The sequence below is a fragment of the Neolamprologus multifasciatus genome, chromosome 3 (assembly GCF_963576455.1).
Source record: "Neolamprologus multifasciatus chromosome 3, fNeoMul1.2, whole genome shotgun sequence".
Lineage (NCBI taxonomy): Eukaryota > Metazoa > Chordata > Actinopteri > Cichliformes > Cichlidae > Neolamprologus > Neolamprologus multifasciatus.
In genome coordinates this window covers 34070721-34094527 of record NC_140441.1, presented here as the reverse complement: position 1 = coordinate 34094527, position 23807 = coordinate 34070721, and the positions used below count along the sequence as shown (strand labels likewise).

Sequence of the window (23807 nt, the reverse complement as noted above, 5' to 3'; positions counted from 1 at the left end):
TACTCCAGTGGAGATTTTTCCTACGGATGGCCCAGCAAGGCGAGATGAAGCGGATCCACAAACAGGGATTTTTCTAAACAAACATCATCCCACAATGGAGGAATTGGTCAATGAAACAACGAAAGGAGGTAGGGAAAAAAAGTGTCTAGATTACATGTTATGGCAGAGACAAGAGAAAAGACGATAGCTCCAGCCCTCCACAAGGTAATGTTGAATTTACAATTTTCCCCCTCTCTACTGAGCAACCTCCTACTACATAAATATGAGTACTCTTAAAATAATAACATGGAATGTTAGAGGGTTACAATCAGAAAGACTAAGAAGAAAGAAAGTGCTTTTTCTGCGACTACTACTTTCTGAGACTTCTGACTGGGTCCAAGCCAGTCAGTAGTCTCAATAGGGCTTTGGAGTTAACGTCACGCCGCAATGCATTGTGGGAGCGCGGCACCATTTTCGGGGTCTACAAATCAAAACAAACGCACTGTGTTGGAACGACGATTACAAGATGCTTAAAAGCAGCTCAAAAGGGAGCTGCTTTTCGGTCTCGGTATAGAGACCGATTTTGTTCAGAGGCGAAGCAGCAGTACTTGCAGAAAACAGCGTGCATTGGAAATGTGGACCCCTATGAAATACGGCCGTGGAGTAGAAACCCTGAAGACCAACCGCTACTGACATAGCCTGACATATTTTCGTACCTTATCTGTGGAGTCAGCGCGTACAAGTCGTCATTCAAACAAAGGTAAGTCAGCTCGAGTACTGCGAGTGAAATGCGTTTGATTTCCCTGCAAACATTTAAATTATTGCAGCATAAATTCATTCATGAGGGGAAACTACAGTGAGAACATGTGGAGACTGTTAGATGGATAACATAGTGAGTTCAGTGCATTGATGTGACATTGTCCTGAAGGATTTAGTTATTCTTTATGGTTAAAGAAATTGCAATGATTTATTCATATTTATTATATGAATATTATTATTGGTATTATTATTATATTGATTATACATCTTGCTTCCATGTTTGTATCCTGTGTCACTAAAAATACATTTTATTTTAACTTTATACATTGATTAATGACCTGCAGAATCTCCTTATCATATTAAGTGATTCATAATTATCACTTTATGCTTTCTCCATCTCTAAAGTGATTACATCCTTGCATTACATACTTTAGGTTCATTTTCTGCAGGCAGGTTTCTGACAGAGAACAGGCAGATTTACACTATAACATGCAGCCTTCTATAGATGGACACATAAAGAAATGAAATGTATGTGCTAACTTTCTAAACACTTTGTTACATTTATGATAAAGTAGTTTGTTACATTTATGATAAAGAAGATTAAACATATTTATGTCGGCCTTGGCTCATAGTTCTTGTCTTTAAATTAACTTTGTATGTGTTTCAGGTCCTGCCCTCTCAAAGACTGAATGAACCTGTATTGCAGCCATGGGTCACTGTGAGCATCACAGGGAAGGTTGAAGCCGCCCACTGCACCTGTACGGCCGGAGTCGTGGAGACCTGCACCCATGTCACTGCTCTTCTGTTTAACGTAGAAGCAACAGTGTTGATCTGTGGCACGAGGACTGTTACAGATGAACCTGCATACTGGGTTTTGCTGGGTAATGTGACCAGGATACAGTCAGTGGTTGGCCATAAGATAGACTTCTCCTCTTCAGCTTCCCAAAAAAAGGCTCTTGATCAAAACATAAACAGACCATCTATATTGAAAGGTAAAAGGAGCCGTCCTCAAAAAAAGAAAAATCCCACCTGCTACTGTGGAGGAGTTGTCACGGCTTTAATGTCATAATGTTTTATCTAGGGGTCTAGATTTATGCCTGAAGTGCACTGCCGTGTACATAATTTGCATTCACTAAATATGTACTGACTGAGTATCACTGTTCAAAAATTGAATAAAGAAACAAACTAATTTTTGCCTCTTTTATTTTTTATTAAAACCACTTTATAGAACATCACATCAGTAACAGTGTAGAATCCATATAATTTATAGTTTACAAATGACAAAATGTTTACATAAAATCATGACAGTGTTTACACCCACTACTAACATTACTTTATTTACTGTATCTTTTGAAAAAAAAAAAAATATATATATACCACTATTTATACAGCAAAAGACTTAAGAATATTTAACAGGAGCAAGTTTCATTTTCCCTGGTTTTATTATCACACTGTTCAACAAACGCAGCAAACCTTCACCATCTTATCCAGAAGGGTCACCTCTTCACCCTCACATGGAAGAAGTAATCTGATGTGTTTGGGAGTGCATGTAGCCACTCCCATATGACACGGCTATTTCCGTCTCATGTAAAAGAAGATATAAAAGAAAACAGGAGCGGCTGAAACTACCGCCATCTACTGGCCTTTGGCGGAAATGAGGAAGAGCATGACTGTGACTGCGGGTGGAGTAGCTCTGGTTGTCTCCATCGCAGTTTACTGTACACTGAATAAATACACTTGTAGATTTCCCAGAAATAACACTGACATGACATTGTGGGTGCGATTTGGTTCGGTTAGATTTAATTTGTCATTACCAGAAGACATTGGTTCCACAATAAGAATAGAAGAGTGGGCGGAGCCACTGAGCTTCGAGTCGTCCAGCGAACCTCTCACCGTCTGTTTTCTTTTACGTCCGCCGAGCACACATAATAAAACGGCTCTGCGAGGTAGAACTCCATTCGGCTTTGCTCGTTCAAAGAAGAAACTGTAACCATGAGTGGAAGAGGCAAGGGTGGCAAAGGACTCGGTAAAGGAGGCGCCAAGCGTCACCGTAAAGTTCTTCGTGATAACATCCAGGGTATCACCAAACCCGCCATCCGTCGTCTGGCTCGCCGTGGCGGAGTGAAGCGTATCTCCGGTCTGATCTACGAGGAGACCCGCGGTGTACTCAAGGTGTTCCTGGAGAACGTTATCCGTGATGCCGTCACCTACACTGAGCACGCCAAGAGGAAGACTGTGACCGCCATGGATGTGGTGTACGCTCTCAAGAGGCAGGGCCGCACTCTGTACGGCTTCGGCGGTTAAACTCATTCGTCCTAAACCAACAAACGGCTCTTTTAAGAGCCACACACCTCACTTTGAGAGCTTTGTTCTGTTACTGTTATTTGTTTTTTCCTCAACTCTTGAAAGAAGTCCTGAAAATATTAGTAAAATACCTGCCAGTATTTCCCTACCGACTCTCCCAACATATTATATTGACTCTTTGTTTTGCTAAAGCCTTATTCAGCGCTTGATAATGCGTGCTTTTCTCCACCATGTTACAATAACTGAAATGACAACAAACTGAACTTCACAGGTTACACACTGATTCAATACCACTGTTAATACTCACTGAACAATCATAGACCAAACAAAAGAAAAATGAAAGATTTCAATGATTCATTAGTTTATTTGTAAATGTCTTCCTGCCACAAATCTGCTTGAAGCAGAAATGCTTGCTAAAGTTTTTTTTTTTTTTTTTTTTTTTTATAGGTAACTAACCCACCTTTGATCTAGTAAAAGGTGGACATGAGTCGATGAAGCTTTTGAAACCTTCCTGATGTATGCCTGAAATATCATTTTCACCAATCATCAATATAACAATTTTGATGTGTGATCTTCCTTTCTGAAAGGCTTACTCACTCCCTCAATCCATAACCTTCATACAAGCAATATTATCTCAGATATGTTTTAGTACCCAGATTTTATGCACTTTAAATGCAACATGTCTGTTTAAACTGCGAACAAAGTATCAAAGGCAACTGTAAATGATCTGTGATGAAATAACCCACCCCGACCCACAACAAGACGTTTTGCCAGGTTGTCTACATTTAGTTGACGTGCTTCCAGGTAAAAAAAAAAGTATGTTTGCATGTAACACACAACTATGGTTCGCTGTCGGTCTAAATGAATCTCAGACCTAAATGAGAGTTTGTAGTGATTTATAATTATTATAAGTCTGAACCTCTTTAATCTGTTCAGCTGTCTTGTTTTTAAGTTTTAGTGCAAGTACTTTAAGGAACAAACAATGAGACAATGTTTATGCTTCTGACAGCATAAACTCTGACAGCACTGAGCAGCTCCTTCAGTGGCAGGCTGCAGCACCCACGATGTGGGACAGAGAGATTCCTCAGGTCTTTCCTCCCCACTGCTGTCAGACTCTGCAATTCTTTTTTCTGACAAAGTTGTACTTTTCTATTTTCTTACTCAGTTGTATATAGCATTTGTATTCTATTTTATTCTATTGTATATAGTATTTTATTATACCAGTGTTTTCCAATTTCTGCTACATAACTTTGCACTTTTGCTGTAATGAAACAAATTTCCCACCTGTGGGACTAATAAAGGTCATCTTATCATATGCTCTTACGACACAGATCTCTGATTTCAAAGCAAGTTTTTAAAAAGAGAAGTCTGGGTAATAACTTTACAATTTAAGTCAGTCAGATTTTTATTCATGCAGTAAAACAACTAAATGTGTTGCACATACTGATAGACGAACAGGGCTGGGCCACTTCAGTTCTAGTGTGAACATGAGTTTGACACCTATGGATTAAAGATTTAGTTTTATTACTTTAATCAAGTGTACTCTCAGAGGTTGTGAGTGGCTCTTAAGAGAGCCGTTAGTCGGTTGAGGAAAGTGGCTGGACTTTATTTAGCTTTCTCAGTCTTTTTGGCCTGGATGTTGTGCAGCACACCACCCTGAGCGATCGTCACTCGGCCCAGCAGCTTGTTCAACACTTCGTCGTTGTGGACGGCCAGCTGCAGGTGGTGGGGGATGATCCTGGAAAGGGCGTAGATTTGGTTTTGGCATTGGTGGGGACGGATGATTCAACCACCGAACCCTGCCCTGCTTTTGTCTTTGTTTCCTGATAAAAAAAAAAAAGAGGAGAAATATACTTGCCTACATTTGCTATTCTACGTGCTTTTAAACCATTTAAAATTACAATTCATAGTTTTATATGCGAATTACTTAATGTTAAATTACCATTAAACAAATGACTAAGTATTTTAGACATTAGTTTGCTTCAGCCATATTCCATATAAATCAGGTATCATACAAAAATAAAAATAGCTTTAAATACAGTCATGACAATAAAAGAATATGACTTAACAACATTACTTCAGTTATAGTACACCAACATCTCTGATACGTTAGCACTAAGGGAACACTGAATGACCTGGTGGGTTTTGTCCATAAAACTACTCATCTAAGATTACCACAAAGTAAAAGATCTCTCAGCAAAATGATGCAACATTTTAGGCACTATTGCCCCGATCAAATCAGTGAGCTGGGATTTTTTATTCTAAGCATTAACTATGGTTACAGCAACAGACATGGACTACTGGTGCCCACACAACAACTCAATGTCCACTGTGTGAAGGAGCCAAACACATGCCTGCTCCTCTCATTAACTGAGATAAACTGCTGGCATATTAGTTTTACATCTATGAATAGAATCAACTTTTTGGAGATTTACCTTCCTGGATGATTGAGAATGCATCAAGATGTAAACAGAGCTCCCTGAAAGACACAGCCAATCACATTGGCCATAGTGAATGAGGCAATTCTGTGAATGAAATCAGTGAATTCCATGTTGATCCCACTGTAATTTCTGGTATAGAAACAACTGAAGATTGAAGTGAGCATAAGATTTATATCATAAAAACAATACTAATAAAGGAGCGAGCTCTTGGTGTGAGTGAGGTGGCTCTTAAAAGAGCCGTTGTTGGTAGGAGAGTGTGCAGCTTAAGCTCTCTCTCCGCGGATGCGGCGAGCCAGCTGTATGTCTTTAGGCATGATGGTGACCCTTTTGGCGTGGATGGCGCACAGATTGGTGTCCTCGAAGAGTCCGACCAGGTAAGCCTCGCTGGCCTCCTGCAGAGCCATGACAGCAGAGCTCTGGAAGCGCAGGTCGGTCTTGAAGTCCTGAGCGATCTCGCGGACCAGGCGCTGGAAAGGCAGCTTGCGGATCAGCAGCTCGGTAGATTTCTGGTAACGACGGATCTCACGAAGAGCCACGGTACCGGGCCTATAACGGTGAGGCTTCTTGACGCCTCCGGTGGCCGGGGCGCTCTTACGAGCGGCCTTGGTGGCCAGCTGCTTCCTGGGGGCTTTGCCGCCAGTAGACTTGCGAGCGGTCTGCTTGGTTCTTGCCATTTTTTTCTCAGTTTTCTTTCCCTGTGATAAGAGCAGAAAATGTAGCAAACAGGCGAGACTCGCTGCTCTTAAAGTGTGTGACTGGCTGTGACGCGGTGCCGCTCCGGCTCGTGATTGGTGACGGGCTCCACGTGGCGCATGGCCCCGCCTCGGTGTGTGCCGCTCATTGGAGAAAAGAGCATTGATGTTGCGCGCTGCCGCAAGCCTCTCTGCGATTGGTGCGTGACAAAAATGCCCGCGCTCTGCGGAAATATAAGCGAAGCTTTGAGCTGATCGAGCCACATTTTCTCTTAGTCTCGATACTACGAAGAAAAGAACCTGTTAAAATGAGTGGCCGCGGCAAAACCGGAGGTAAAGCCAGAGCTAAGGCTAAGACCCGCTCATCCCGTGCCGGGCTTCAGTTCCCCGTGGGTCGTGTCCACAGACTGCTGCGCAAAGGCAACTATGCGGAGCGTGTGGGAGCCGGCGCCCCCGTTTACCTGGCAGCTGTGCTCGAGTACCTGACCGCTGAGATCCTGGAGCTGGCTGGCAACGCAGCCCGCGACAACAAGAAGACTCGTATCATCCCACGTCACCTGCAGCTGGCTGTGCGCAACGACGAGGAGCTCAACAAGCTCCTGGGTGGAGTCACCATCGCTCAGGGTGGTGTGCTGCCCAACATCCAGGCTGTGCTGTTGCCCAAGAAGACCGAGAAGCCCGCCAAGGCCAAGTAAACGCAAACCGCTCGGCTTCAACAAAAACAAAGGCTCTTTTAAGAGCCACACACTTCTCTCTAAGCAAACATCCTTCTTGCTCTGACTGTGTCTGTAACAACTTGTGTACAGAAAAATGTGGATTATGCATTTTGATTTACTTTGAAATGCACGTTCATTCATGTCATGTCTCAAAGGGAGGGACTCAAATGCACCTTTAGAAACCATTGACTGTTAAGCAGAGTGTTTTATTTATTTTTTCTTTTGTCATCAGACTAGAATACAAATTGAAATATAATAATAGATCCAAAATTGAAAACTAAAGGGAAACAAAGCTTGCAGTCTCCCTCACAATATGATAAAGTCTAATGATTTGTCCAATCTGTGTCCTCATATCTTAATACTTTGGTGTCAATCTGAAGCTTGTTATTAGTGATCTGTTAACTACAACTGTAGTAGTATTAATGATTAGCTTCTGCTTTTGTTATAAACTAAGCTCATGGAAAAAGACAACACGTGGTTCATGTGGCAAGATCAAACCTTGTCAAACAGTAGGAAATCAAAATAACAATGAGGGGGAGACAGATGAAATTCTTTGGTGCTGCAGGAACTATCCAGGTACAGAGGGAGGAAAATGTGGAGCTGTTAGCAACATGTTCAGCAGCACTGCTGCTAAATTTGGGACATTCTGCAAAGTCACTTACATCTATGTTTACGTTTTTGTCTATTGTGAGTAGAGTAAAACAACTATTCGAAGAATAGAATGAGTTTAGGTTTGCTTAGATAATACGGGGCAACTGGAGACTAGAACAGGAAATGATTTGTGGGTTTTGTTAGAATGACTTTGCCAACCCCTGTTTTCAGGACTACAGTGGATGTTCTTAATCGGTGAGGGCAAGAAGTAAACTCAAGACTATTTTGAAATAACTGAATTCCCCTCATCTTTCATGCTACAGAACTCCATGGTAAAATAAATAGCAGTACGGGCTCAGCTTGGAGTAAAATGTGTGTGTAAAGGTTAGATTAGAGCATTTCAAGTGGATTATATTGGATAGGTATCATTAAAATATTCAGTGTACAACAGCCAGTGTAGGCTTTCAAAAAATAAAAATAGAAGGGACACATATCTTATATATAGATAATAACACGCATCTATAAATGTAATATTTTCAGTCACATTTATTTTTTTAATAAAATATTTTAAAATGTAGGTGATAACTTTTGAAGATGCTTTTCCTGCATGATAGCGTCTCATAGAAAAATGAGAAGTGGTGTGATGGCTTGTATTACGAAGGTCTGATTGTAAATATTGAGTTGTTAATAGTTGTATTCTGGTCTTCTGGAGTTGTAGACTTGCTTAGACAGCACTAATGTGCACCATGATAGTAATCCAAGTTGTAATTGTAATGAGTAAACTGGGGGGAGTGTGTGCTTTAATAATAAGGACATTATTGTGAATGACAGAGTGAGTGTGAGGAAGGAGCTCTTGTGTGTTGCTGTGGTGGCTCTGAGAAGAGCCGTTGTTGAGTGTGAGAGTGGTGTCAGCTCACTTCTTCTTGGCTGCTGTGGCCGCCTTCTTGACTTTGGGCTTTTGGGCCTTCTTGGCAGGAGACTTCTTTGCTGCGGGAGCCTTCTTGAGCACCTTCTTGGGGCTCTTTGCCGCCTTCTTGGGGCTTTTGGGCGCTTTCTTGGCCGCCGCTGCGGGCTTCTTGGCCTTCTTGGGCGACTTCTTAGCGGCTGCGGGCTTCTTAGCTGCTGCCTTCTTGGGCGACTTCTTAGCAGCTGCTGCCGGTTTCTTGGCTTTGGCCGCGGCGGGCTTCTTGGCTTTAGGAGCGGCTTTCTTTGCGGGCTTCTTGGCTTTGCTCTCAGTAACCTTCTTGTTCATCTTGAAGGATCCGGAGGCGCCGGTGCCCTTAGTCTGCACCAGAGTGCCCTTCGCCACCAGGCTCTTGATGGCGGTCTTGACGCGGGCCTTGTTCTTGTCAACATCGTAGCCTCCGGCAGCCAGAGCCTTCTTGAGCGCGGCTGCGGACACGCCGCTGCGCTCCTTGGAAGCGGCCACGGTTTTCACAATCAGCTCGCCCACGCTGGGACCGACCTTCTTGGGCTTGGAAGCCGTCGTCTTCTTCTTCTTGGCCGCCTTGGCCGGGACGGCAGCAGGTGCGGGAGCTTCCTCGGACATTTTCCTCTTTCGTGTCTGATCGAGATTCACAGTACAGTGATGGCAAGTCGGAAGCGCCACGCTGCACTTAAACGCACCATGAGAACCGTGGAGAGTGAGAGCAGCGCGCGCAGCTCTCGCGTGTGCCCCGCAATGCTTCATTTTGTGTTTCGTGTCTCGGGATCAAAGAGCTCAAAGTGAGTGTGTGAGCAGCACTGCAGGTCGACAGTGGAGCCGTCCACAGCGGGCTCGTGTCTCCTCGTGCAGGCTTCGTGTCGGGCTCTCGTGCTCTCTGCTCTCGGTTCGTGGAGCTTCCAAAGCTCAGCGACTCTGTGCGGAGCTCAGCGCTGCTCGGCGGCTTCTTGCACTCTTTTCTCTGCTAAAACCGATGGAGCCGCAGCAGAGCTCCGTAAAAAGCCTTTTCTAGCTGATACACATGTTTGTTCACGCACTCCGAGTTAAAAGCAGCATCTGGCGAGCGCAGCTGTGGGACAAAGTGACGCCGCGAGCTCCCAGCAAACACACCGATGCTGCTGCAGGCCCACGGAGCAGCGACACTTGTGTGACAGCTGCTCACTTCTAACCAAAGCACAGTTTCACTCACATTGTTGTACATGAGAAGCTTCATTAGTGACCTTACAGCAGCTCGCTTCCACACTTTGGCTCTGATCTCTTAGTCTGCATTGACTCAGTTTCCTTCTACAGTTACTGACTCTACAATAAACAACAGCAGTGAATGAACACGTCAATACACACATCCACAAACTGAGTATCTCAATGTGTAATACTCAATACCTGATAAAAACATCCAGCCATCTCACTGTGTTTTTGTTGCTACTAGTCAAACATTATTATATCATTGTCTATTTTTTTTTATTATTATTATTGTAATATAATGTTATTATTTGTTATTTATTTTATCCTGCTCTGCCCATGTTGGTGAATTTCCCAGCTCTGGGACTAATAAAGATTATCTCATATCCTGGATAGCGACCTCAGTTTAATCTAGTATATTGTCTTTAGTTATGCCCAGTATATCTCTGCTCTTTTTTCTGGAGGATTCTGTGATTCCTCCACCTACTGAAAAATGTGTAACCACAATTTTCTGTCCAAGATAAGTAAAATGCTGAACAATACCTCTGACCCACTCCATCATGTGCTGACCACAGGAGTGGGTTTAGTGAGAGACTGAGAACCAAAATTCACCTCTGAACACCACACAAAATCATTCCTACCGACGTCCTGTACAACTCCTCCATCTTACAAAAAATAAACTAAAGTAATGATACCAATTCTTTTTTTAGTATACATTTTGGCATCTAGTTGCAAATTTTTTGCCCTCTAATAGTCCAACAAACGAGCCCTTTGTATTATAGTTAGTCTAGTTGTGTGTTTATAAAGTTAAAGTGCACATCATCAAGTCAGGTGGGTTTGTCATTTCCACCATGTGCAGTACAGTACACAGTGAAGTAAGACAGACACAGGACCACAAAAATTGCATATATGGAGAAACTACAACAAAACGAATAGATATACGTAGTGATGTGACGTTCTGTATCGAGGCTTCAAAGCTTGTGTCGAGTAATGGAGGGGGCGTTTCCGCGATGCGCGTATCGAGGCTTGCTTCATTTATGGGAGGAGCTGAAAATGATGACGTCCGAAGTCTCGCTGCCCGGCTGTACCACGTGACTGTTTCAGAAAGTGGTTCGAACTTTGCCGCGAGCTATGACAGAGATATAAACCCCTCAGACTCCATTCAAAATGTGGGTGTTTGATGGAGAGTTGCGGTTAGTGAGTGTTTGGAGACAGTGTGGAGGTTTATGAGAGTGAGGAGAGAAAGTCAGGAGAGAATGGAGCCAGCTAAGAAGAGGAGGATGTCCTCCCCTGTGTGGGAACATTTTGATCTTATTCCTCCCAACAAGGTGTGTAAATTTCTACAGAAGATGTATTTTCATAATACTGATGGTGCAATACAATTTATGTTAAGCTGTCTTTACTTTTGTACAAGGTGAAGTGTTTGCTATGTGCCAGGGAGCTGGGATATAACAACAACACCTCATCCACTTTAGGCACTACAGAGCTTTGCATGAGAATAGGGGGAACACCGATTGTGGAGCAAGACCAGTGAGCCATCAAATGCCATGATAATATAGCATGCAGGAATGTAACTAAATGATATAACAATATTATACAAGTGCAATAAGTTACGTGTGTGATATTTATATTTGTGCTTTGTCTTTATTGTCTTTCCTCAGGAGAACAATCTCATAGATGAAGACCTGGTTAGCATGGTGATTGAGGACTCCCAGCCATTTAGCATTGTGGAGGACAAAGGATTTAAAAGATTTGTTAAATCATTAAATCCTAGCTATGTTCTCCCCACTAAAAAGGTCATAACAGCAGTGAAAATCTAGTTTTTACAGAATAAAATGTGAACAGGCAGGACTGAACCTCAAAGCCTAAGTGTGTAGCTACACTACACACTGCTTCACAGCCACGTCGTACTTTTAAACAAAATGTTTTTTCTTTCCTTTAGGCCCTGAAAGTCATGGTGGAGGCCAGGTACCAGAAGATGAAGGAGAAAGCTAAGGCACAACACAGAGGCCTATCTTGCAGTCACCTGCCATTTTGTTGATGAGTCCAGCACATTAAACACTGTTTTAGGAGTGCAGTATTTTCCTAATGCACACACTGCAGAAAACATTGCACAATTGAAAGGCTCACTCATGGCAGAATGGGCAATTACTGACAAAGTCACATGCCTAGTAACAGATGGGGCTGCCAATATGGGGGCTTGTGGAAGGGAACTACAACTCAGACATGCCATATGCATAGCTCACACCCTGAACTTAGTGGTGAAGAAGGCCCTTGACCAGACCCCTGAGCTCTCTGACATCCGAGCCAAGTCCAGGAAGATCGTGGGATATTTCAGGAGCAGTACCCCTGCAAAGGTAAGTTCTTAAGTGGCTTAATTACAGTTTCTTTAATGCTACTTAAGTGTATAGTTCTGCTCCCTTGACAATCTAATGTATGCTTTTTTAATTGCATTTTGTAAGGAGAGGCTTTCAGTGGTGCAGGAACAACTAAGGAAGCCTCAACTCAAACTAATACAGGAGGTGGAAACCCGCTGGAACAGCACTTATAATATGCTGCAAAGACTGTTCGAGCAAAGGGAGCCAGTGGGTGCTGCTTTGGCAAGTCTCACAACAGACATCCCACCTGTTTCATCTGAGGAATTTGGTATAATTTCCGAGTGTCTGGTTGTCCTAGCACCATTTAACGATACAACCACTGAGCTCTCTCAGGAAAAAAGGGTGTCTGGGTCAAAGGTCATACCTTTGCTCATTATGCTGGATCATTGCCTCAATGAAAAAAATGGAAAAATCTCTGGCTCAGAAGCTGAGGATGCTATTGAGAGAGAATTTGAATAAAATACAAACCATGAGCATTATGTTCCTTGCCACACTGCTGGACCCAAGGTTCAGAAAACTTGGGTTTCTCAGCCCTGCAAGAGCTAGCGAAGCAGAAAAAAGTCTGAAAGCAGAATGTGCTTCCGTAATGAGGGCCTCCACCTCTTCCTCCGCACCACCACTACAGCCATCAACGTCACAAACCGTTGAGGCTGTTTCCCACGGTGCTATTGTTATTGTATTTGAGTTGCATTTATATAAACTGATTTTGGGATGTCCTATGTATCTATTATTGTACGATCTACTGTACAATATAATGCACCTTGAGGCGACTGTTGTTGTGATTTGGCGCTATATAAATAAAATTGGATTGAAAATTGAATTGTTAGTATCACATAAAACTCTCCATATTCTTTAGGTAACAACCTGTGGCATCGCCTGGATGAGAATGTCAGGCAGACACAGACAAAATGTGACAGCAGATGCAAATATTGAGGTCCAACGGTACATGGAGCCAAATACTGGAAGGCTGGAGGACCCCCTTAAATACTGGGAGAGACAAAAATATGTCTGTCCTCACTTATATAAGTTAGCACTGACATACCTGTGTACCACTGCCTCATCTGTGCCCTGTGAGTGAGTGTTTTCAAAAGCAGGGGAAATATTGTCCAAAAAAAAAAAAAAAAAAAAAAAGGACCTACGACCTGCCACAGTGGAGAAACTGTTTTTAAATGAAAAACAATGACGTGTTCCCTAAACACTAAGCACTGTCCATACCTCAACGCTACAAAAGCACAACCACTGTCCACACCCCACAGTAAATGATCATTTCCATTTTAAGCATATCCAAATAATCATTTTCCATACTGCCAGTATAAATATACACAGTATACTGCCATCACTACAATATACATGTTAACAAAACAAGTGTGTAAAACATTTACAGGTTTTGTGCAAAATGTCACTCTTCAAATTCATGCTGACTAATATCCCCCCCCCCCCCCCCCCCCAGTAGATGTCCTACTAGAGAAAATGAAGCTTCAAGATGTTTTGCGCTGGGGTGAGTCAATTGGATGAAAAGCCTCAATGCTTCATGAAGCGTCATCTGTCTTTCACTAGATATATGACTAAAACAATATAGACACAAGACCGTGCAATAGGAAGCTCCAACTTCGCATATGAGGAATAAAAGTAGTATGCTTGGAACTTTCAGATACTAAGTAGCGTTAACTCTGCGTTTGTTTCTCCACAATTTAAAAAGCAGGAATACATTTCAGTCGGCTCGGTCACTGCAGCGGATTAAGACAACGCAGTGACACACGTGCAGATCCGCGATTCAAGTTCAGTAGTTGGCAACATAGAAACTGCATGTTGTACAGTGGGAAATGTGCTCGTTAGTAAAAAGTGTGTGGCTCTGAAAAGAGCCGTTGTGTTGACGTCTGATAGCCAGTTTATTTGGAGCTCGTGTACTTGGTGACGGCCTTGGTGCCCTCAGACACGGCGTGCTTGGCCAGCTCACCGGGGAGGAGCAGGCGCACTGCGGTCTGGATCTCCCTGGAGGTGATGGTAGAGCGTTTGTTGTAGTGGGCCAGGCGAGATGCCTCGGCAGCGATGCGCTCGAAGATGTCGTTGACGAACGAGTTCATGATGCTCATGGCTTTGGAGGAGATCCCAGTGTCGGGGTGGACCTGCTTCAGCACCTTGTACACGTAAATGGCGTAGCTCTCCTTCCTGGTCTTTCTCTTCTTCTTGCCGCCCTTGCCGGCGGTCTTTGTCACGGCTTTCTTGGAGCCCTTCTTGGGCGCTGACTTGGCGGGTTCAGGCATTTTCACTCTTCGATACTTTGCAGCAACGAATGAGCTGTTTGACCGAGAGCAGCGCTCTTTATACAGGCTGTATGCTAATACCACTGCGCGGGCCCTCGGATCTCATTGGTGGAGCCGCACAGTGGGCCGGACGTTGTGTTGGAGGGAGTTTGTGAATTTTGCTGAAACCTGCGCGCATCTAACAAAGACAGTGGACTGTGTGATTGTGTCCTCGTTTGCTGAGACAGTCATTTGTTCTAAATGAGCAGTAAATGTATTTCCAACTAAGCAAATTGCTTTGGTTCAGATTAAAGTTACGTTTCATAACTGCATAGTTTTACTCAAGTTTAATGTCTCACTACAGCACACATGAGACTGAACCATTCACTTTTTTATTATCTGGTGTTCATATATTTTTTAGCCGTTGATTTTGAATTTAAACAAACATTAAAAATCTTAAAAAGGAGGAAAAAGAAGGTGCACTTCCACCGGGAGGATCAGTGTCTGAAGCAGCATGTTGTTCATGTAGGATCATTTTCTGTGGGAGAACACAGACATGACCCTTGAATTAGACTATGGCAGGTTGCACTCTGTTACCATTTACGTTTACCAGCTGAGGCGCAGAAAAGATCACAGACTGAGAAACTGTCGGACCAACACAGGAAGTCTCAGATGCAGAAGTTTTACTGTGTCCAGGGCTGGCTGGGCAACACTGGAAATGTGAAAAGACAAAACAGGTTGGAACACAAACCAGTAACTAGAAGGAGCATCGGCTACAGAACACAAAGTCTTCGACTGTTTGTGCTCCTCAGCACGCACTGTTTTATTTACAACTGTTGATGGTGTGTGGCTGGGCTCAGGCTGGGAAACCTCAGAATTAACAGGCTGAGGAGTAAAACAGTCCAGCGGGGATACAGTGCCAGTAACAGCGTGTAGGTGAGTCTGGGGTGGAATAACAGTCCTTTGTTCAGCTCAACAGCTGGAAAATCCTTATTGGCTAACTCAGAGAAAACACTGCGAGCATTACCAGAGTCTGACGGCTCAGGAACACAAAGATCACTAGCGAGGACAACCGGTGAATAACTTGACACTACAGTAACAGAGTTATCTGATTTAGGAGATACAGAGTCCACGGAAGATGAAACAGTGTTACTCACAGTGATAGATCTGTCATGAAGTCCAGGATCAGAAAGCTCGAGCTGAGTGTGTGAAACACAGTCACTCTCTCCCACGGTTGCAGTCTGCTCAGCTGTACTGGAGCGACGGCGGCGTGAACGCCGTTTTCAGACAATCTGACAATGTCTGATGTTTTGACAAACACCAGTTCAGGAAGCGCTCCTCTCCTGTTCAGGTGGAGTCGTTTAGTGGACCCAGTTTGTATAAACTGCAGTTTCCTGTTCTTTGAATTTAAATTATTGTTCTGCTAAATGCAGTTTGTCAGTCTGAAGATATTGTAGCTGCTGCTGAGGGATATCCTGCTGTTTTGTTCTCAGTTTGTTTTCCTGTTTTGTGCTTCTCGTTTGTTCTCGGTTGTGTTGCTGTAGTTCTTTTTGCTGCTGTGTGCATTGGTTTGTGTCGTCTGCATTCAGCGTGGTTTTGTGCAGTTCTGTCACTTGAGCAGTGACCATGTTCGATGTCTTAAATGGAGCCTTAATGATTTAAAGTGAGTGTGTGTGTACCTGTTTGAGGTGGGGTTAATTGTGTATTGCTTTTCTTTGATGAAGCATTGTTTAATTTTGTGTGTCTTGAAAAGTTGTGAGGTTAATGCGTTGTTGTTGCACGATTTTGCTCATGTAAAGTTTGAGGTATTTGTGGCGGGGTGTGGTTTGTGGCTGCAGGGGAGGAGCAGCGGGTTCAGGGTTGTGGTGTCAGTGAATGCTGCTTTTGTCAGCCGGCAAACATCATCTAATCATTCTTCCCTGTTTCAGTAGCACCCCGGACAAATCCAGGACCGGATTCCCTTCACGATTGAGTGCACGTTCAAAAGTGCCTGAGTTGATCTATTTTTTATTTATTTATTTATTTATTTATTTATTTATTTATTTATTTATTTATTTGATGGATCCGCCTTCCCCTTGTGTCGACCATTCTCACCTGCTGGTAAGCCTCAGTCCTGAACTCCTCTTTCCTGTATGGTTGAATGTGCAGGTTTTTTTTAAAGTTGCTTTTCCCTTTCTGAATAATAAATCTTGGAAGCACATCTGCCTCATTTTAGTGTAAAGAACATTTGTTCAACGAAATAAACTGTTGGTAGATCCACTTTTACAATGAATCATCCATCAGTAAAAATCTAACTCAAATCAAATACAACAAATTCAACATTCATAGAGAAAAATCCAACCCTGCAGGGATCAAACATCTGATCAAACACCAGGGTTGGACACAGACTTTCTAATCTGACATCACAAAGTTATTCTGAAGATGTAAATCTAATTAAAAACTCCCCAAAACTACTATGAGAAAACCCTTAAAAGGTTCAGTGATAGAAGAAAAATCCTTTACATATGAAATCAACAGAGGTTCCTGATAAATAGACTAATAAACAGAGAATAGCTGAACAGTTTCTCTGACACAGACATAAAAATGTATAAATGCTCCATGATTTTCATTTCTATCCATCATCTTGAACACTGACTATAAATGTGTTCACTTCATTATTGTGTGATTTGGTTTCTTCACGTGTCTCCTTCAGTGCAAATAAAGGACTGTTAGAGTGTGTGCTGTGTGTTTTTCTGAAGCATGACAATCCTTCCCAACAAGTATTTCCAGCTGTTTGTCTCCACTCTGCACTTTAGTCTTTCTTCCTGTCATGTCTGTGTTTGTCCACCAGGTGTCTCCCTCAGATCATTTTCTCCAAATCAGAAGCATCAGATTTGTGGAGACGCTCTGCCTGCCAGACACAGCTCAGGACAAAGAAACATGTCTATCCTCCAAAATATACAGGCCTGTATCATTTAGTGTTTATATTTATAAATGATCGAATGTGATCAAACTTTTCATCTGAAAAATGACATTAAATGTCATCACTCTAGATACAATAATAATAATAATAATAATAATAATAATAATAATAATAATAATAATAATACTAATACTAATAATAATAATAATAATAATAATACAATATCAAAAACGGGATTCAGTTTTTTGTTACATTTTAAAAGTTCAAACCTCAAAGACATTAAGTTTACAGTCATATATGATCAATAAAATCAACAATCTTCACATCTCAGAAACTGGAACCAGCTTTAAATGTGACTAAAATAATGATAAAACAATTAATTCTCTAATCATTGACTAACTGATGAATCACTGCAGCTCCAATATATTGTTGCATTTGACAACCCACTACAGCAACTACAGAATAAAACCACTAACCAGACTGATGACAGATTTCAAACATGCTGAATATGAAGAGTAGTATCATTTAAACTCACATGATTATCAGCCATGAGAACAAATTCAGATTTATATTGATGTAAGGTATATAAATGTAAGTACAGTTTGAATCAGTGCAATATTATTTTCACACATCAATGGACCACTGAACTTCTCAGCTTCTAAAATGTAAAGCCTCATTTAGAAACTACACAAGTACATATAATGGTCAGGGATCAACATGAACCTGTCTTCTCTATTTGACTTTAATCAACTCTGCAGTGGCTCCAAATCCAAGATAAAGTCCAGCATAGAGCGGCTGAGTGAATGTGGTCTGGACTCTGTGGAGGAGAGTCATGGTTTCAGAGACGCTGTAGAAAGACAGAATACCTGCTCTGTGATCCAGGTACACTCCTACTCTGGAGGACCGAGGACCTGAGAGGTCAGTTCGGACATTGTTGTGAAAAAATATATAACTGTTTGTGTCACAATATAATGCCCAAGATTTGTCATTGTATCCAAATCCACATTCATCGCCCCCCCCTGCTCTGCTGATATTCTTGTATGCGACTCCTACATAAACTGCTTCCCCTCTCCACTCCACCTCCCAGTAACAACGTCCAGTCAGACTCTCTCTACTCAGGACCTGAGGCCATCCAGTGAATCTGTCTCGATGATCAGAATAAGACTGTTGTTGTTGCATTCTTGTTACTTTTCTGTTCCCCTCAGATAATAACACATGTGTGCTTGCTGTGTTTGGATCCAGTGTGATTTCACGTGAATATTTTAAGAATCCAGCTCTGGTCTTTGGCTCTGCTGGTGACAGTAAAACATCCTCTTCAGTGACTGTCAGTGAGATGTTTGTCCATTCCTCTCTCAGAATGTCCTGTAGTTTATCTCTGGTCTCTGACACAGCTGCTGTCACATCCTCAAAGTAGCTCAGAGGACGAATATTGATGCTGGATGAGTGTGTAGACTCACTGAGTGCTGACAGTGAGGGGTAGTTGTGTAGAAACTGGTTGTGATCCTCTGTGTGTGAGAGCTGCTCCAGCTCGCCGTCTTTCCTCTTCAGCTCAGCGATCTCCTGCTCCAGCTTCTCCTGAAGCTCTTTGACTCGACTCACTTCAGTTTCCTGCTGGGATCTGACCTGCTGCTTCACATCAGAGCTTCTTTTCTGGAGGAGACAGATCAGCTCAGTGAACATCTTCTCACTGTCCTCCACTGCTTTATCAGCAGAGCCATTGATGGCCTCCACCTCCTGTTGAAGCAGCTTCACATCTTTCTCTCGCTCCTGGATTCTCTGCTGGATGTTTAGTCGTCTCACCTCGAGCTCCTTCTGCTTCTCAGTCCTTTCTGCTGCAGCTGGGACTGTTTCATGGCCTTTATGTTCATCCATTGTGCAGAGATAACAGATACTCTGCTGATCAGTACGACAGAAAATCTTCATCACCTCATCATGACGAGAGCAGAATTCCACAGTAAGATCCTTGGATCCTCTTCTAGGATGGCTCAGCTTGTGTTTCTTTAATGGAGCTGCATCATAGTGAGGTTGGAGGTGTTTCTCACAGTACGAAGCTGGACAAGATAAACAGGACTTGATGGCTTTCAGCTTCCTCCCAGTGCAGACATCACAGGCCACATCTTCAGGTCCAGCATAGCAGTGATCAGCTGGAGCAGCTTGGAGTCCAGTCTTCTTCAGCTGCTCCACTAAAGCTGCTAACATGGTGTTTTTCTCCAGGACAGGCCTCGGTATGAAAGTCTTCCTGCACTGAGGGCAGCTGTGGATTCCCTTCCTGTCCTCTTCATCCCAGAAACCTTTAATACATTTCATGCAGTAGCTGTGTCCACAGGCTGTAGCCACCGGATCCTTCAGTAGATCTAAACAGATTGAACAAGAGAAGGTTTCTCGGTCCAGCTGAACTCCTTTCTGCGCCATTTCTCCTCTCAGTGTCAGTGACTGTGTGAGTTTCTCTTCCTTATAACTGAAACTAGTCTGAGCTCTGATCTCAACAACATGTTTCTGCAGTGAGTGGAGCCTGTCAGCTCTTACACGTCACCACATGTTGGTTACACCCATCTTCAAAGTGCAGATCTGAAGGGGAAGGAACGAGGAAACACGTGGACAGAGAGGAGGTGCTGTGTTTAAGAGCAGGAAGAAGAGGGAGGGTTATCAGGCTGTGCTTCACTCCAGGAAGAGGAGCAGTTTGAGAGCGATACTGTGTGTTTAACCCTTTTTATTTACTGCTCCAGGGGGGGCAGGTAGGGCATTATCAGGGAAAGGGGGGCACAAATAAATACTTTTCTTTCTTATTCTCATTTAAAATTTCTAGCGTTTAACAAATAATTATCCAAATCTTACAACCAAAGTTTTAATCTGATGTTAAATGTATAGAAATCCATTATTGTACATAGTAATTTTTTCAGGGTCCCAACATAATTTCTTCAGAAGAAAGTACTGTATATGATGCCAGTATTTTCCCACATTTTCTAGATACTGTACCAGTACTGTGTGTAAAATGCCATCAACAAATCAATTAAGTTTTATTCTACCAACAAGACAATGTACATCACTGTCACAATGACGTTTGTTTTCATTCAAGGCTTTATGGTTTTTCCTATAAAACCTGGTGGGACAGTCCCTAGTCAAAATGCCCGGGCTGATTCTTTTTGTCCCAGTCCAGCCCTGCCGGCTACTCATTGTCAGGTTGTCCAGTCACCCGCTGTGGTAACTAAGCCTTATGTGTGCTCGACTCTTGCTTCATGTTAAATCATGTAATTACAGTGGGGCAAAAAAGTATTTAGTCAGCCACCGATTGTGCAAGTTCCCCCACTTAAAATGATGACAGAGGTCAGTAATTTGCACCAGAGGTACACTTCAACTGTGAGAGACAGAATGTGAAAAAAAAATCCATGAATTCACATGGTAGGATTTGTAAAGAATTTATTCGTAAATCAGGGTGGGAAAATAAGTATTTGGTCACCTCAAACAAGGAAAATCCCTGGCTCTCACAGACCTGTAACGTCTTCTATAAGAAGCTTTTCTGTCCCCCACTCGTTACCTGTATGAATGGCACCTGTTTGACCTCATCATCTGTATAAAAGACACCTGTCCACAGCCTCAACCAGTCAGACTCCAAACGCCGCCATGGCCAAGACCAAAGAGCTTTCGAAGGACACCAGGAAAAGAATTGTAGACCTGCACCAGACTGGGAAGAGTGAATCTACAATAGGCAAGCAGCTTGGTGTGAAAAAATCAACTGTGGGAGCAATCATCAGAAAATGGAAGACATACAAGACCACTGATAATCTCCCTCGATCTGGGGCTCCACGCAAGATCTCATCCCGTGGGGTCAAAATGATCATGAGAACGGTGAGCAAAGATCCCAGAACCACACGGGGGGACCTGGTGAATGACCTGCAGAGAGCTGGGACCAAAGTAACAAAGGTCACCATCAGTAACACACTACAACGGCAGGGAATCAAATCCCACAGTGCCAGACGTGTTCCACTGCTGAAGCCAGTGCATGTCCAGGCCCGTCTGAAGTTTGCCAGAGAGCACATGGATGATACAGCAGAGGATTGGGAGAATGTCATGTGGTCAGATGAAACCAAAGTAGAACTTTTTGGTATAAACTCAACTCGTCGTGTTTGGAGGAAGAAGAATACTGAGTTGCATCCCAAGAACACCATACCTACTGTGAAGCATGGGGGTGGAAACATCATGCTATGGGGCTGTTTTTCTGCCAAGGGGACAGGACGACTGATCCGTGTTAAGGACAGAATGAATGGGGCCAAGTATCGTGAGATTTTGAGCCAAAACCTCCTTCCATCAGTGAGAACTTTGAAGATGAAACGAGGCTGGGTCTTCCAACATGACAATGATCCAAAACACACCGCCCGGGCAACAAAGGAGTGGCTCCGTAAGAAGCATTTGAAAGTCCTGGAGTGGCCTAGCCAGTCTCCAGACCTCAACCCCATAGAAAATCTGTGGCGGGAGTTGAAAGTCCGTGTTGCTCGGCGACAGCCCCAAAACATCACTGCTCTTGAGAAGATCTGCATGGAGGAATGGGCCAAAATACCAGCTACTGTGTGTGCAAACCTGGTAAAGACCTATAGTAAACGTTTGACCTCTGTTATTGCCAACAAAGGTTATGTTACAAAGTATTGAGTTGTATTTATGTTATTGACCAAATACTTATTTTCCACCCTGATTTACGAATAAATTCTTTACAAATCCTACCATGTGAATTCATGGATTTTTTTTTTTTCACATTCTGTCTCTCACAGTTGAAGTGTACCTCTGGTGCAAATTACTGACCTCTGTCATCATTTTAAGTGGGGGAACTTGCACAATCGGTGGCTGACTAAATACTTTTTTGCCCCACTGTAGCTCTGTTTCCTTGGGTTCAGGTCCTGGTGCCATCATGTTCTGGATTCATTCATTCAAAGAAATCATTGATATTGCTTTGCCTGCAGGTCCTAATGCCAAACCTGACATTCGTGAGTATTACCAGAACCTTCCCTTCCTCATACTCTCAGGGTCTCTGGATTCTCCCATTTAACAATTGTGTGTGTATAGTTTCATTCAGTTTATTCAGTCTGCTTTTGGGTCCTGCCTTCATGCGAACTCTGGCTAATGGAGTTGTCAACGTCATCCTGATGTTTGTCAAGCCTAGACGTGAATCTGATTTAGAAACTGAGGTAACTTGCACAATCCTTTGTCGTGGAATTTTCGGATAAAATAAAGTCTGCAACACAAAAAGTGCTGTGGTCAAGCTATTTATTACTGCATGCATACAGGAGAGTGAACACACACATCAAAACATCTAAGTTATGAGCACTCTGCCCTTGGGATGTCTCAGCTCCTCTTTTATACCACCCACACACAACTTTCTGTATCTTTTAGTTACAAAAGGTTTCTGTCCCACGGGCCTGTGGCTGGGCAGAGAGCAACGCCTACCATCTTTCCCCAGGAAGCTCCTGTCGCTGGCCCTGAGTTTCATCCTTCTGAGCACAACAGTTAGCAGATAACATAGTGAAACATCATTACGCCTAGCTAAGCAGTTTTTTTTTTGAGGTCATACTGACACATACACATACTTCATCTAAGCATGCAAAGGTTATACAAAATCACACAGTGAAGTTCTAGCCACCTAAATCTAAATGTGAGGATAAACTAGAATTTTCCATAATACCTTTTTCCATAATTTATACGATGAACTTCATGTTTTATTCAGTTTCTGTTCTGCGGCACATTTAGCCTACGATGTTTAGGTGGACAGCCAAAAAGCTTTTGTGGTTAAGAGACAAAGTTGGTGAGACAAAGTTTCACATCAGCGCAGAGCTGACTGATAAAGGTGCCAACATACGCTCTGCAGTTGTTACTTCGCTCACCGTCGTGTAATCATTACATCAAGAGTTTGGATTTCTTGGATGACCTCTTTCCTGTCATGGTCTCCGTGTCTCCCTGGTTGGCCTAGTTTCCAGGCCACATGTTGTTTTGAGTTTGCCTCTCTCTAACCTCTCTGTCTCTCACCTGTCTGCCTGGGCAGAGCTCAGCTGGGCTCCCACCCTTGGCCCATGCACCCGCTGTGAATCTGCCTGATTACCTTGACTCCTGGGCTGCTATTTAAGCTGAGGGCTCAGAAGGCGTCTTCGCTGGATCATTGAGTCATACTTGTCAGTACAGCTCTGATAATCTGTTTTTTGTGTGATTTCTCAGTTTGTTTTAACCACGTTTTTCCTGTGCATAAACTCCTGGACCCGTCCTTTTTACTTGATCTGTTTCTCTGGCAGCATGGCGTGGAGTGGAGTGGAGTGGAGTGGGTGAGAGTGCTGAAGACAAATGAGAGAGGAGCGAACGAGCGGAGCATGTTTGTACTCTCTTCCCTTTTTACCCTGGACCACTGAAGATCCACAGTTTAACAAACAAAGTTAAACTGTGGATTATATTTATAATTTAATCCTTTATAACACAGACTCAGACTAAGAGATCCAATTGTATCACCTATATTTACACACTGACTCAGGAAAAAATATCAAAAGGTCGAATTCTCTCTTTCAGTCTCTAGTGCACTTCTTAGAGTAAATACTTCATTCTGATATAGACTGAAGCTACCCATATGGAAAAGATATATATAAATCTTATAAAGTTTGTATCTGTCTTGTATGAAACTTGTATGAAAAGCATACAAGAGTGAAAAC

At 42.9% G+C, this 23807-nt stretch overlaps 6 protein-coding genes and 2 pseudogenes across 7 annotated transcripts in view; 3 read left to right on the top strand and 5 right to left on the bottom strand.

Moving 5' to 3' along the window:
- The window catches only part of LOC146522704 (uncharacterized), a 39668-nt gene that overhangs the window by 6280 nt on the left and 9581 nt on the right, over positions 1-23807 (bottom strand). The window lies entirely within an intron of this gene.
- LOC146522712 (histone H4) lies at positions 2683-3057 on the top strand. The gene has a single exon (XM_085153632.1). It carries the CDS (start codon positions 2731-2733, stop codon positions 3040-3042), a length of 312 nt encoding a protein of 103 aa, XP_085009758.1. The 5' UTR covers positions 2683-2730; the 3' UTR covers positions 3043-3057.
- On the bottom strand, positions 5733-6198 carry LOC146522711 (histone H3). The gene has a single exon (XM_085153620.1). The coding sequence runs from the start codon at positions 6155-6157 to the stop codon at positions 5747-5749; it is 411 nt and encodes a 136-aa protein (XP_085009746.1). The 5' UTR covers positions 6158-6198; the 3' UTR covers positions 5733-5746.
- On the bottom strand, positions 6441-9090 carry LOC146522709 (histone H1 pseudogene; annotated as a pseudogene).
- On the top strand, positions 6484-6923 carry LOC146522710 (histone H2A). The gene has a single exon (XM_085153622.1). The coding sequence runs from the start codon at positions 6484-6486 to the stop codon at positions 6868-6870; it is 387 nt and encodes a 128-aa protein (XP_085009748.1). The 3' UTR covers positions 6871-6923.
- LOC146522708 (E3 SUMO-protein ligase ZBED1-like) lies at positions 9149-12842 on the top strand (annotated as a pseudogene). Its single transcript, XR_014873121.1, has 3 exons — positions 9149-11961; positions 12067-12726; positions 12839-12842. The product of XR_014873121.1 is annotated as an E3 SUMO-protein ligase ZBED1-like (transcript).
- Positions 13828-14284, bottom strand: LOC146522707 (histone H2B 1/2). Its single transcript, XM_085153628.1, has one exon. It carries the CDS (start codon positions 14244-14246, stop codon positions 13872-13874), a length of 375 nt encoding a protein of 124 aa, XP_085009754.1. The 5' UTR covers positions 14247-14284; the 3' UTR covers positions 13828-13871.
- LOC146522706 (tripartite motif-containing protein 16-like) lies at positions 17364-19639 on the bottom strand. Its single transcript, XM_085153550.1, has one exon. It carries the CDS (start codon positions 19537-19539, stop codon positions 17860-17862), a length of 1680 nt encoding a protein of 559 aa, XP_085009676.1. The 5' UTR covers positions 19540-19639; the 3' UTR covers positions 17364-17859.

Excerpts from the sequence above, each read along its gene's own strand:
- LOC146522712 (XM_085153632.1), top strand. The coding sequence starts at position 2,731 with ATGAGTGGAAGAGGCAAGGGTGGCAAAGGACTCGGTAAAGGAGGCGCC.
- LOC146522707 (XM_085153628.1), bottom strand. The coding sequence starts at position 14,246 with ATGCCTGAACCCGCCAAGTCAGCGCCCAAGAAGGGCTCCAAGAAAGCC.
- LOC146522711 (XM_085153620.1), bottom strand. The coding sequence starts at position 6,157 with ATGGCAAGAACCAAGCAGACCGCTCGCAAGTCTACTGGCGGCAAAGCC.
- LOC146522710 (XM_085153622.1), top strand. The coding sequence starts at position 6,484 with ATGAGTGGCCGCGGCAAAACCGGAGGTAAAGCCAGAGCTAAGGCTAAG.
- LOC146522706 (XM_085153550.1), bottom strand. The coding sequence starts at position 19,539 with ATGGCGCAGAAAGGAGTTCAGCTGGACCGAGAAACCTTCTCTTGTTCA.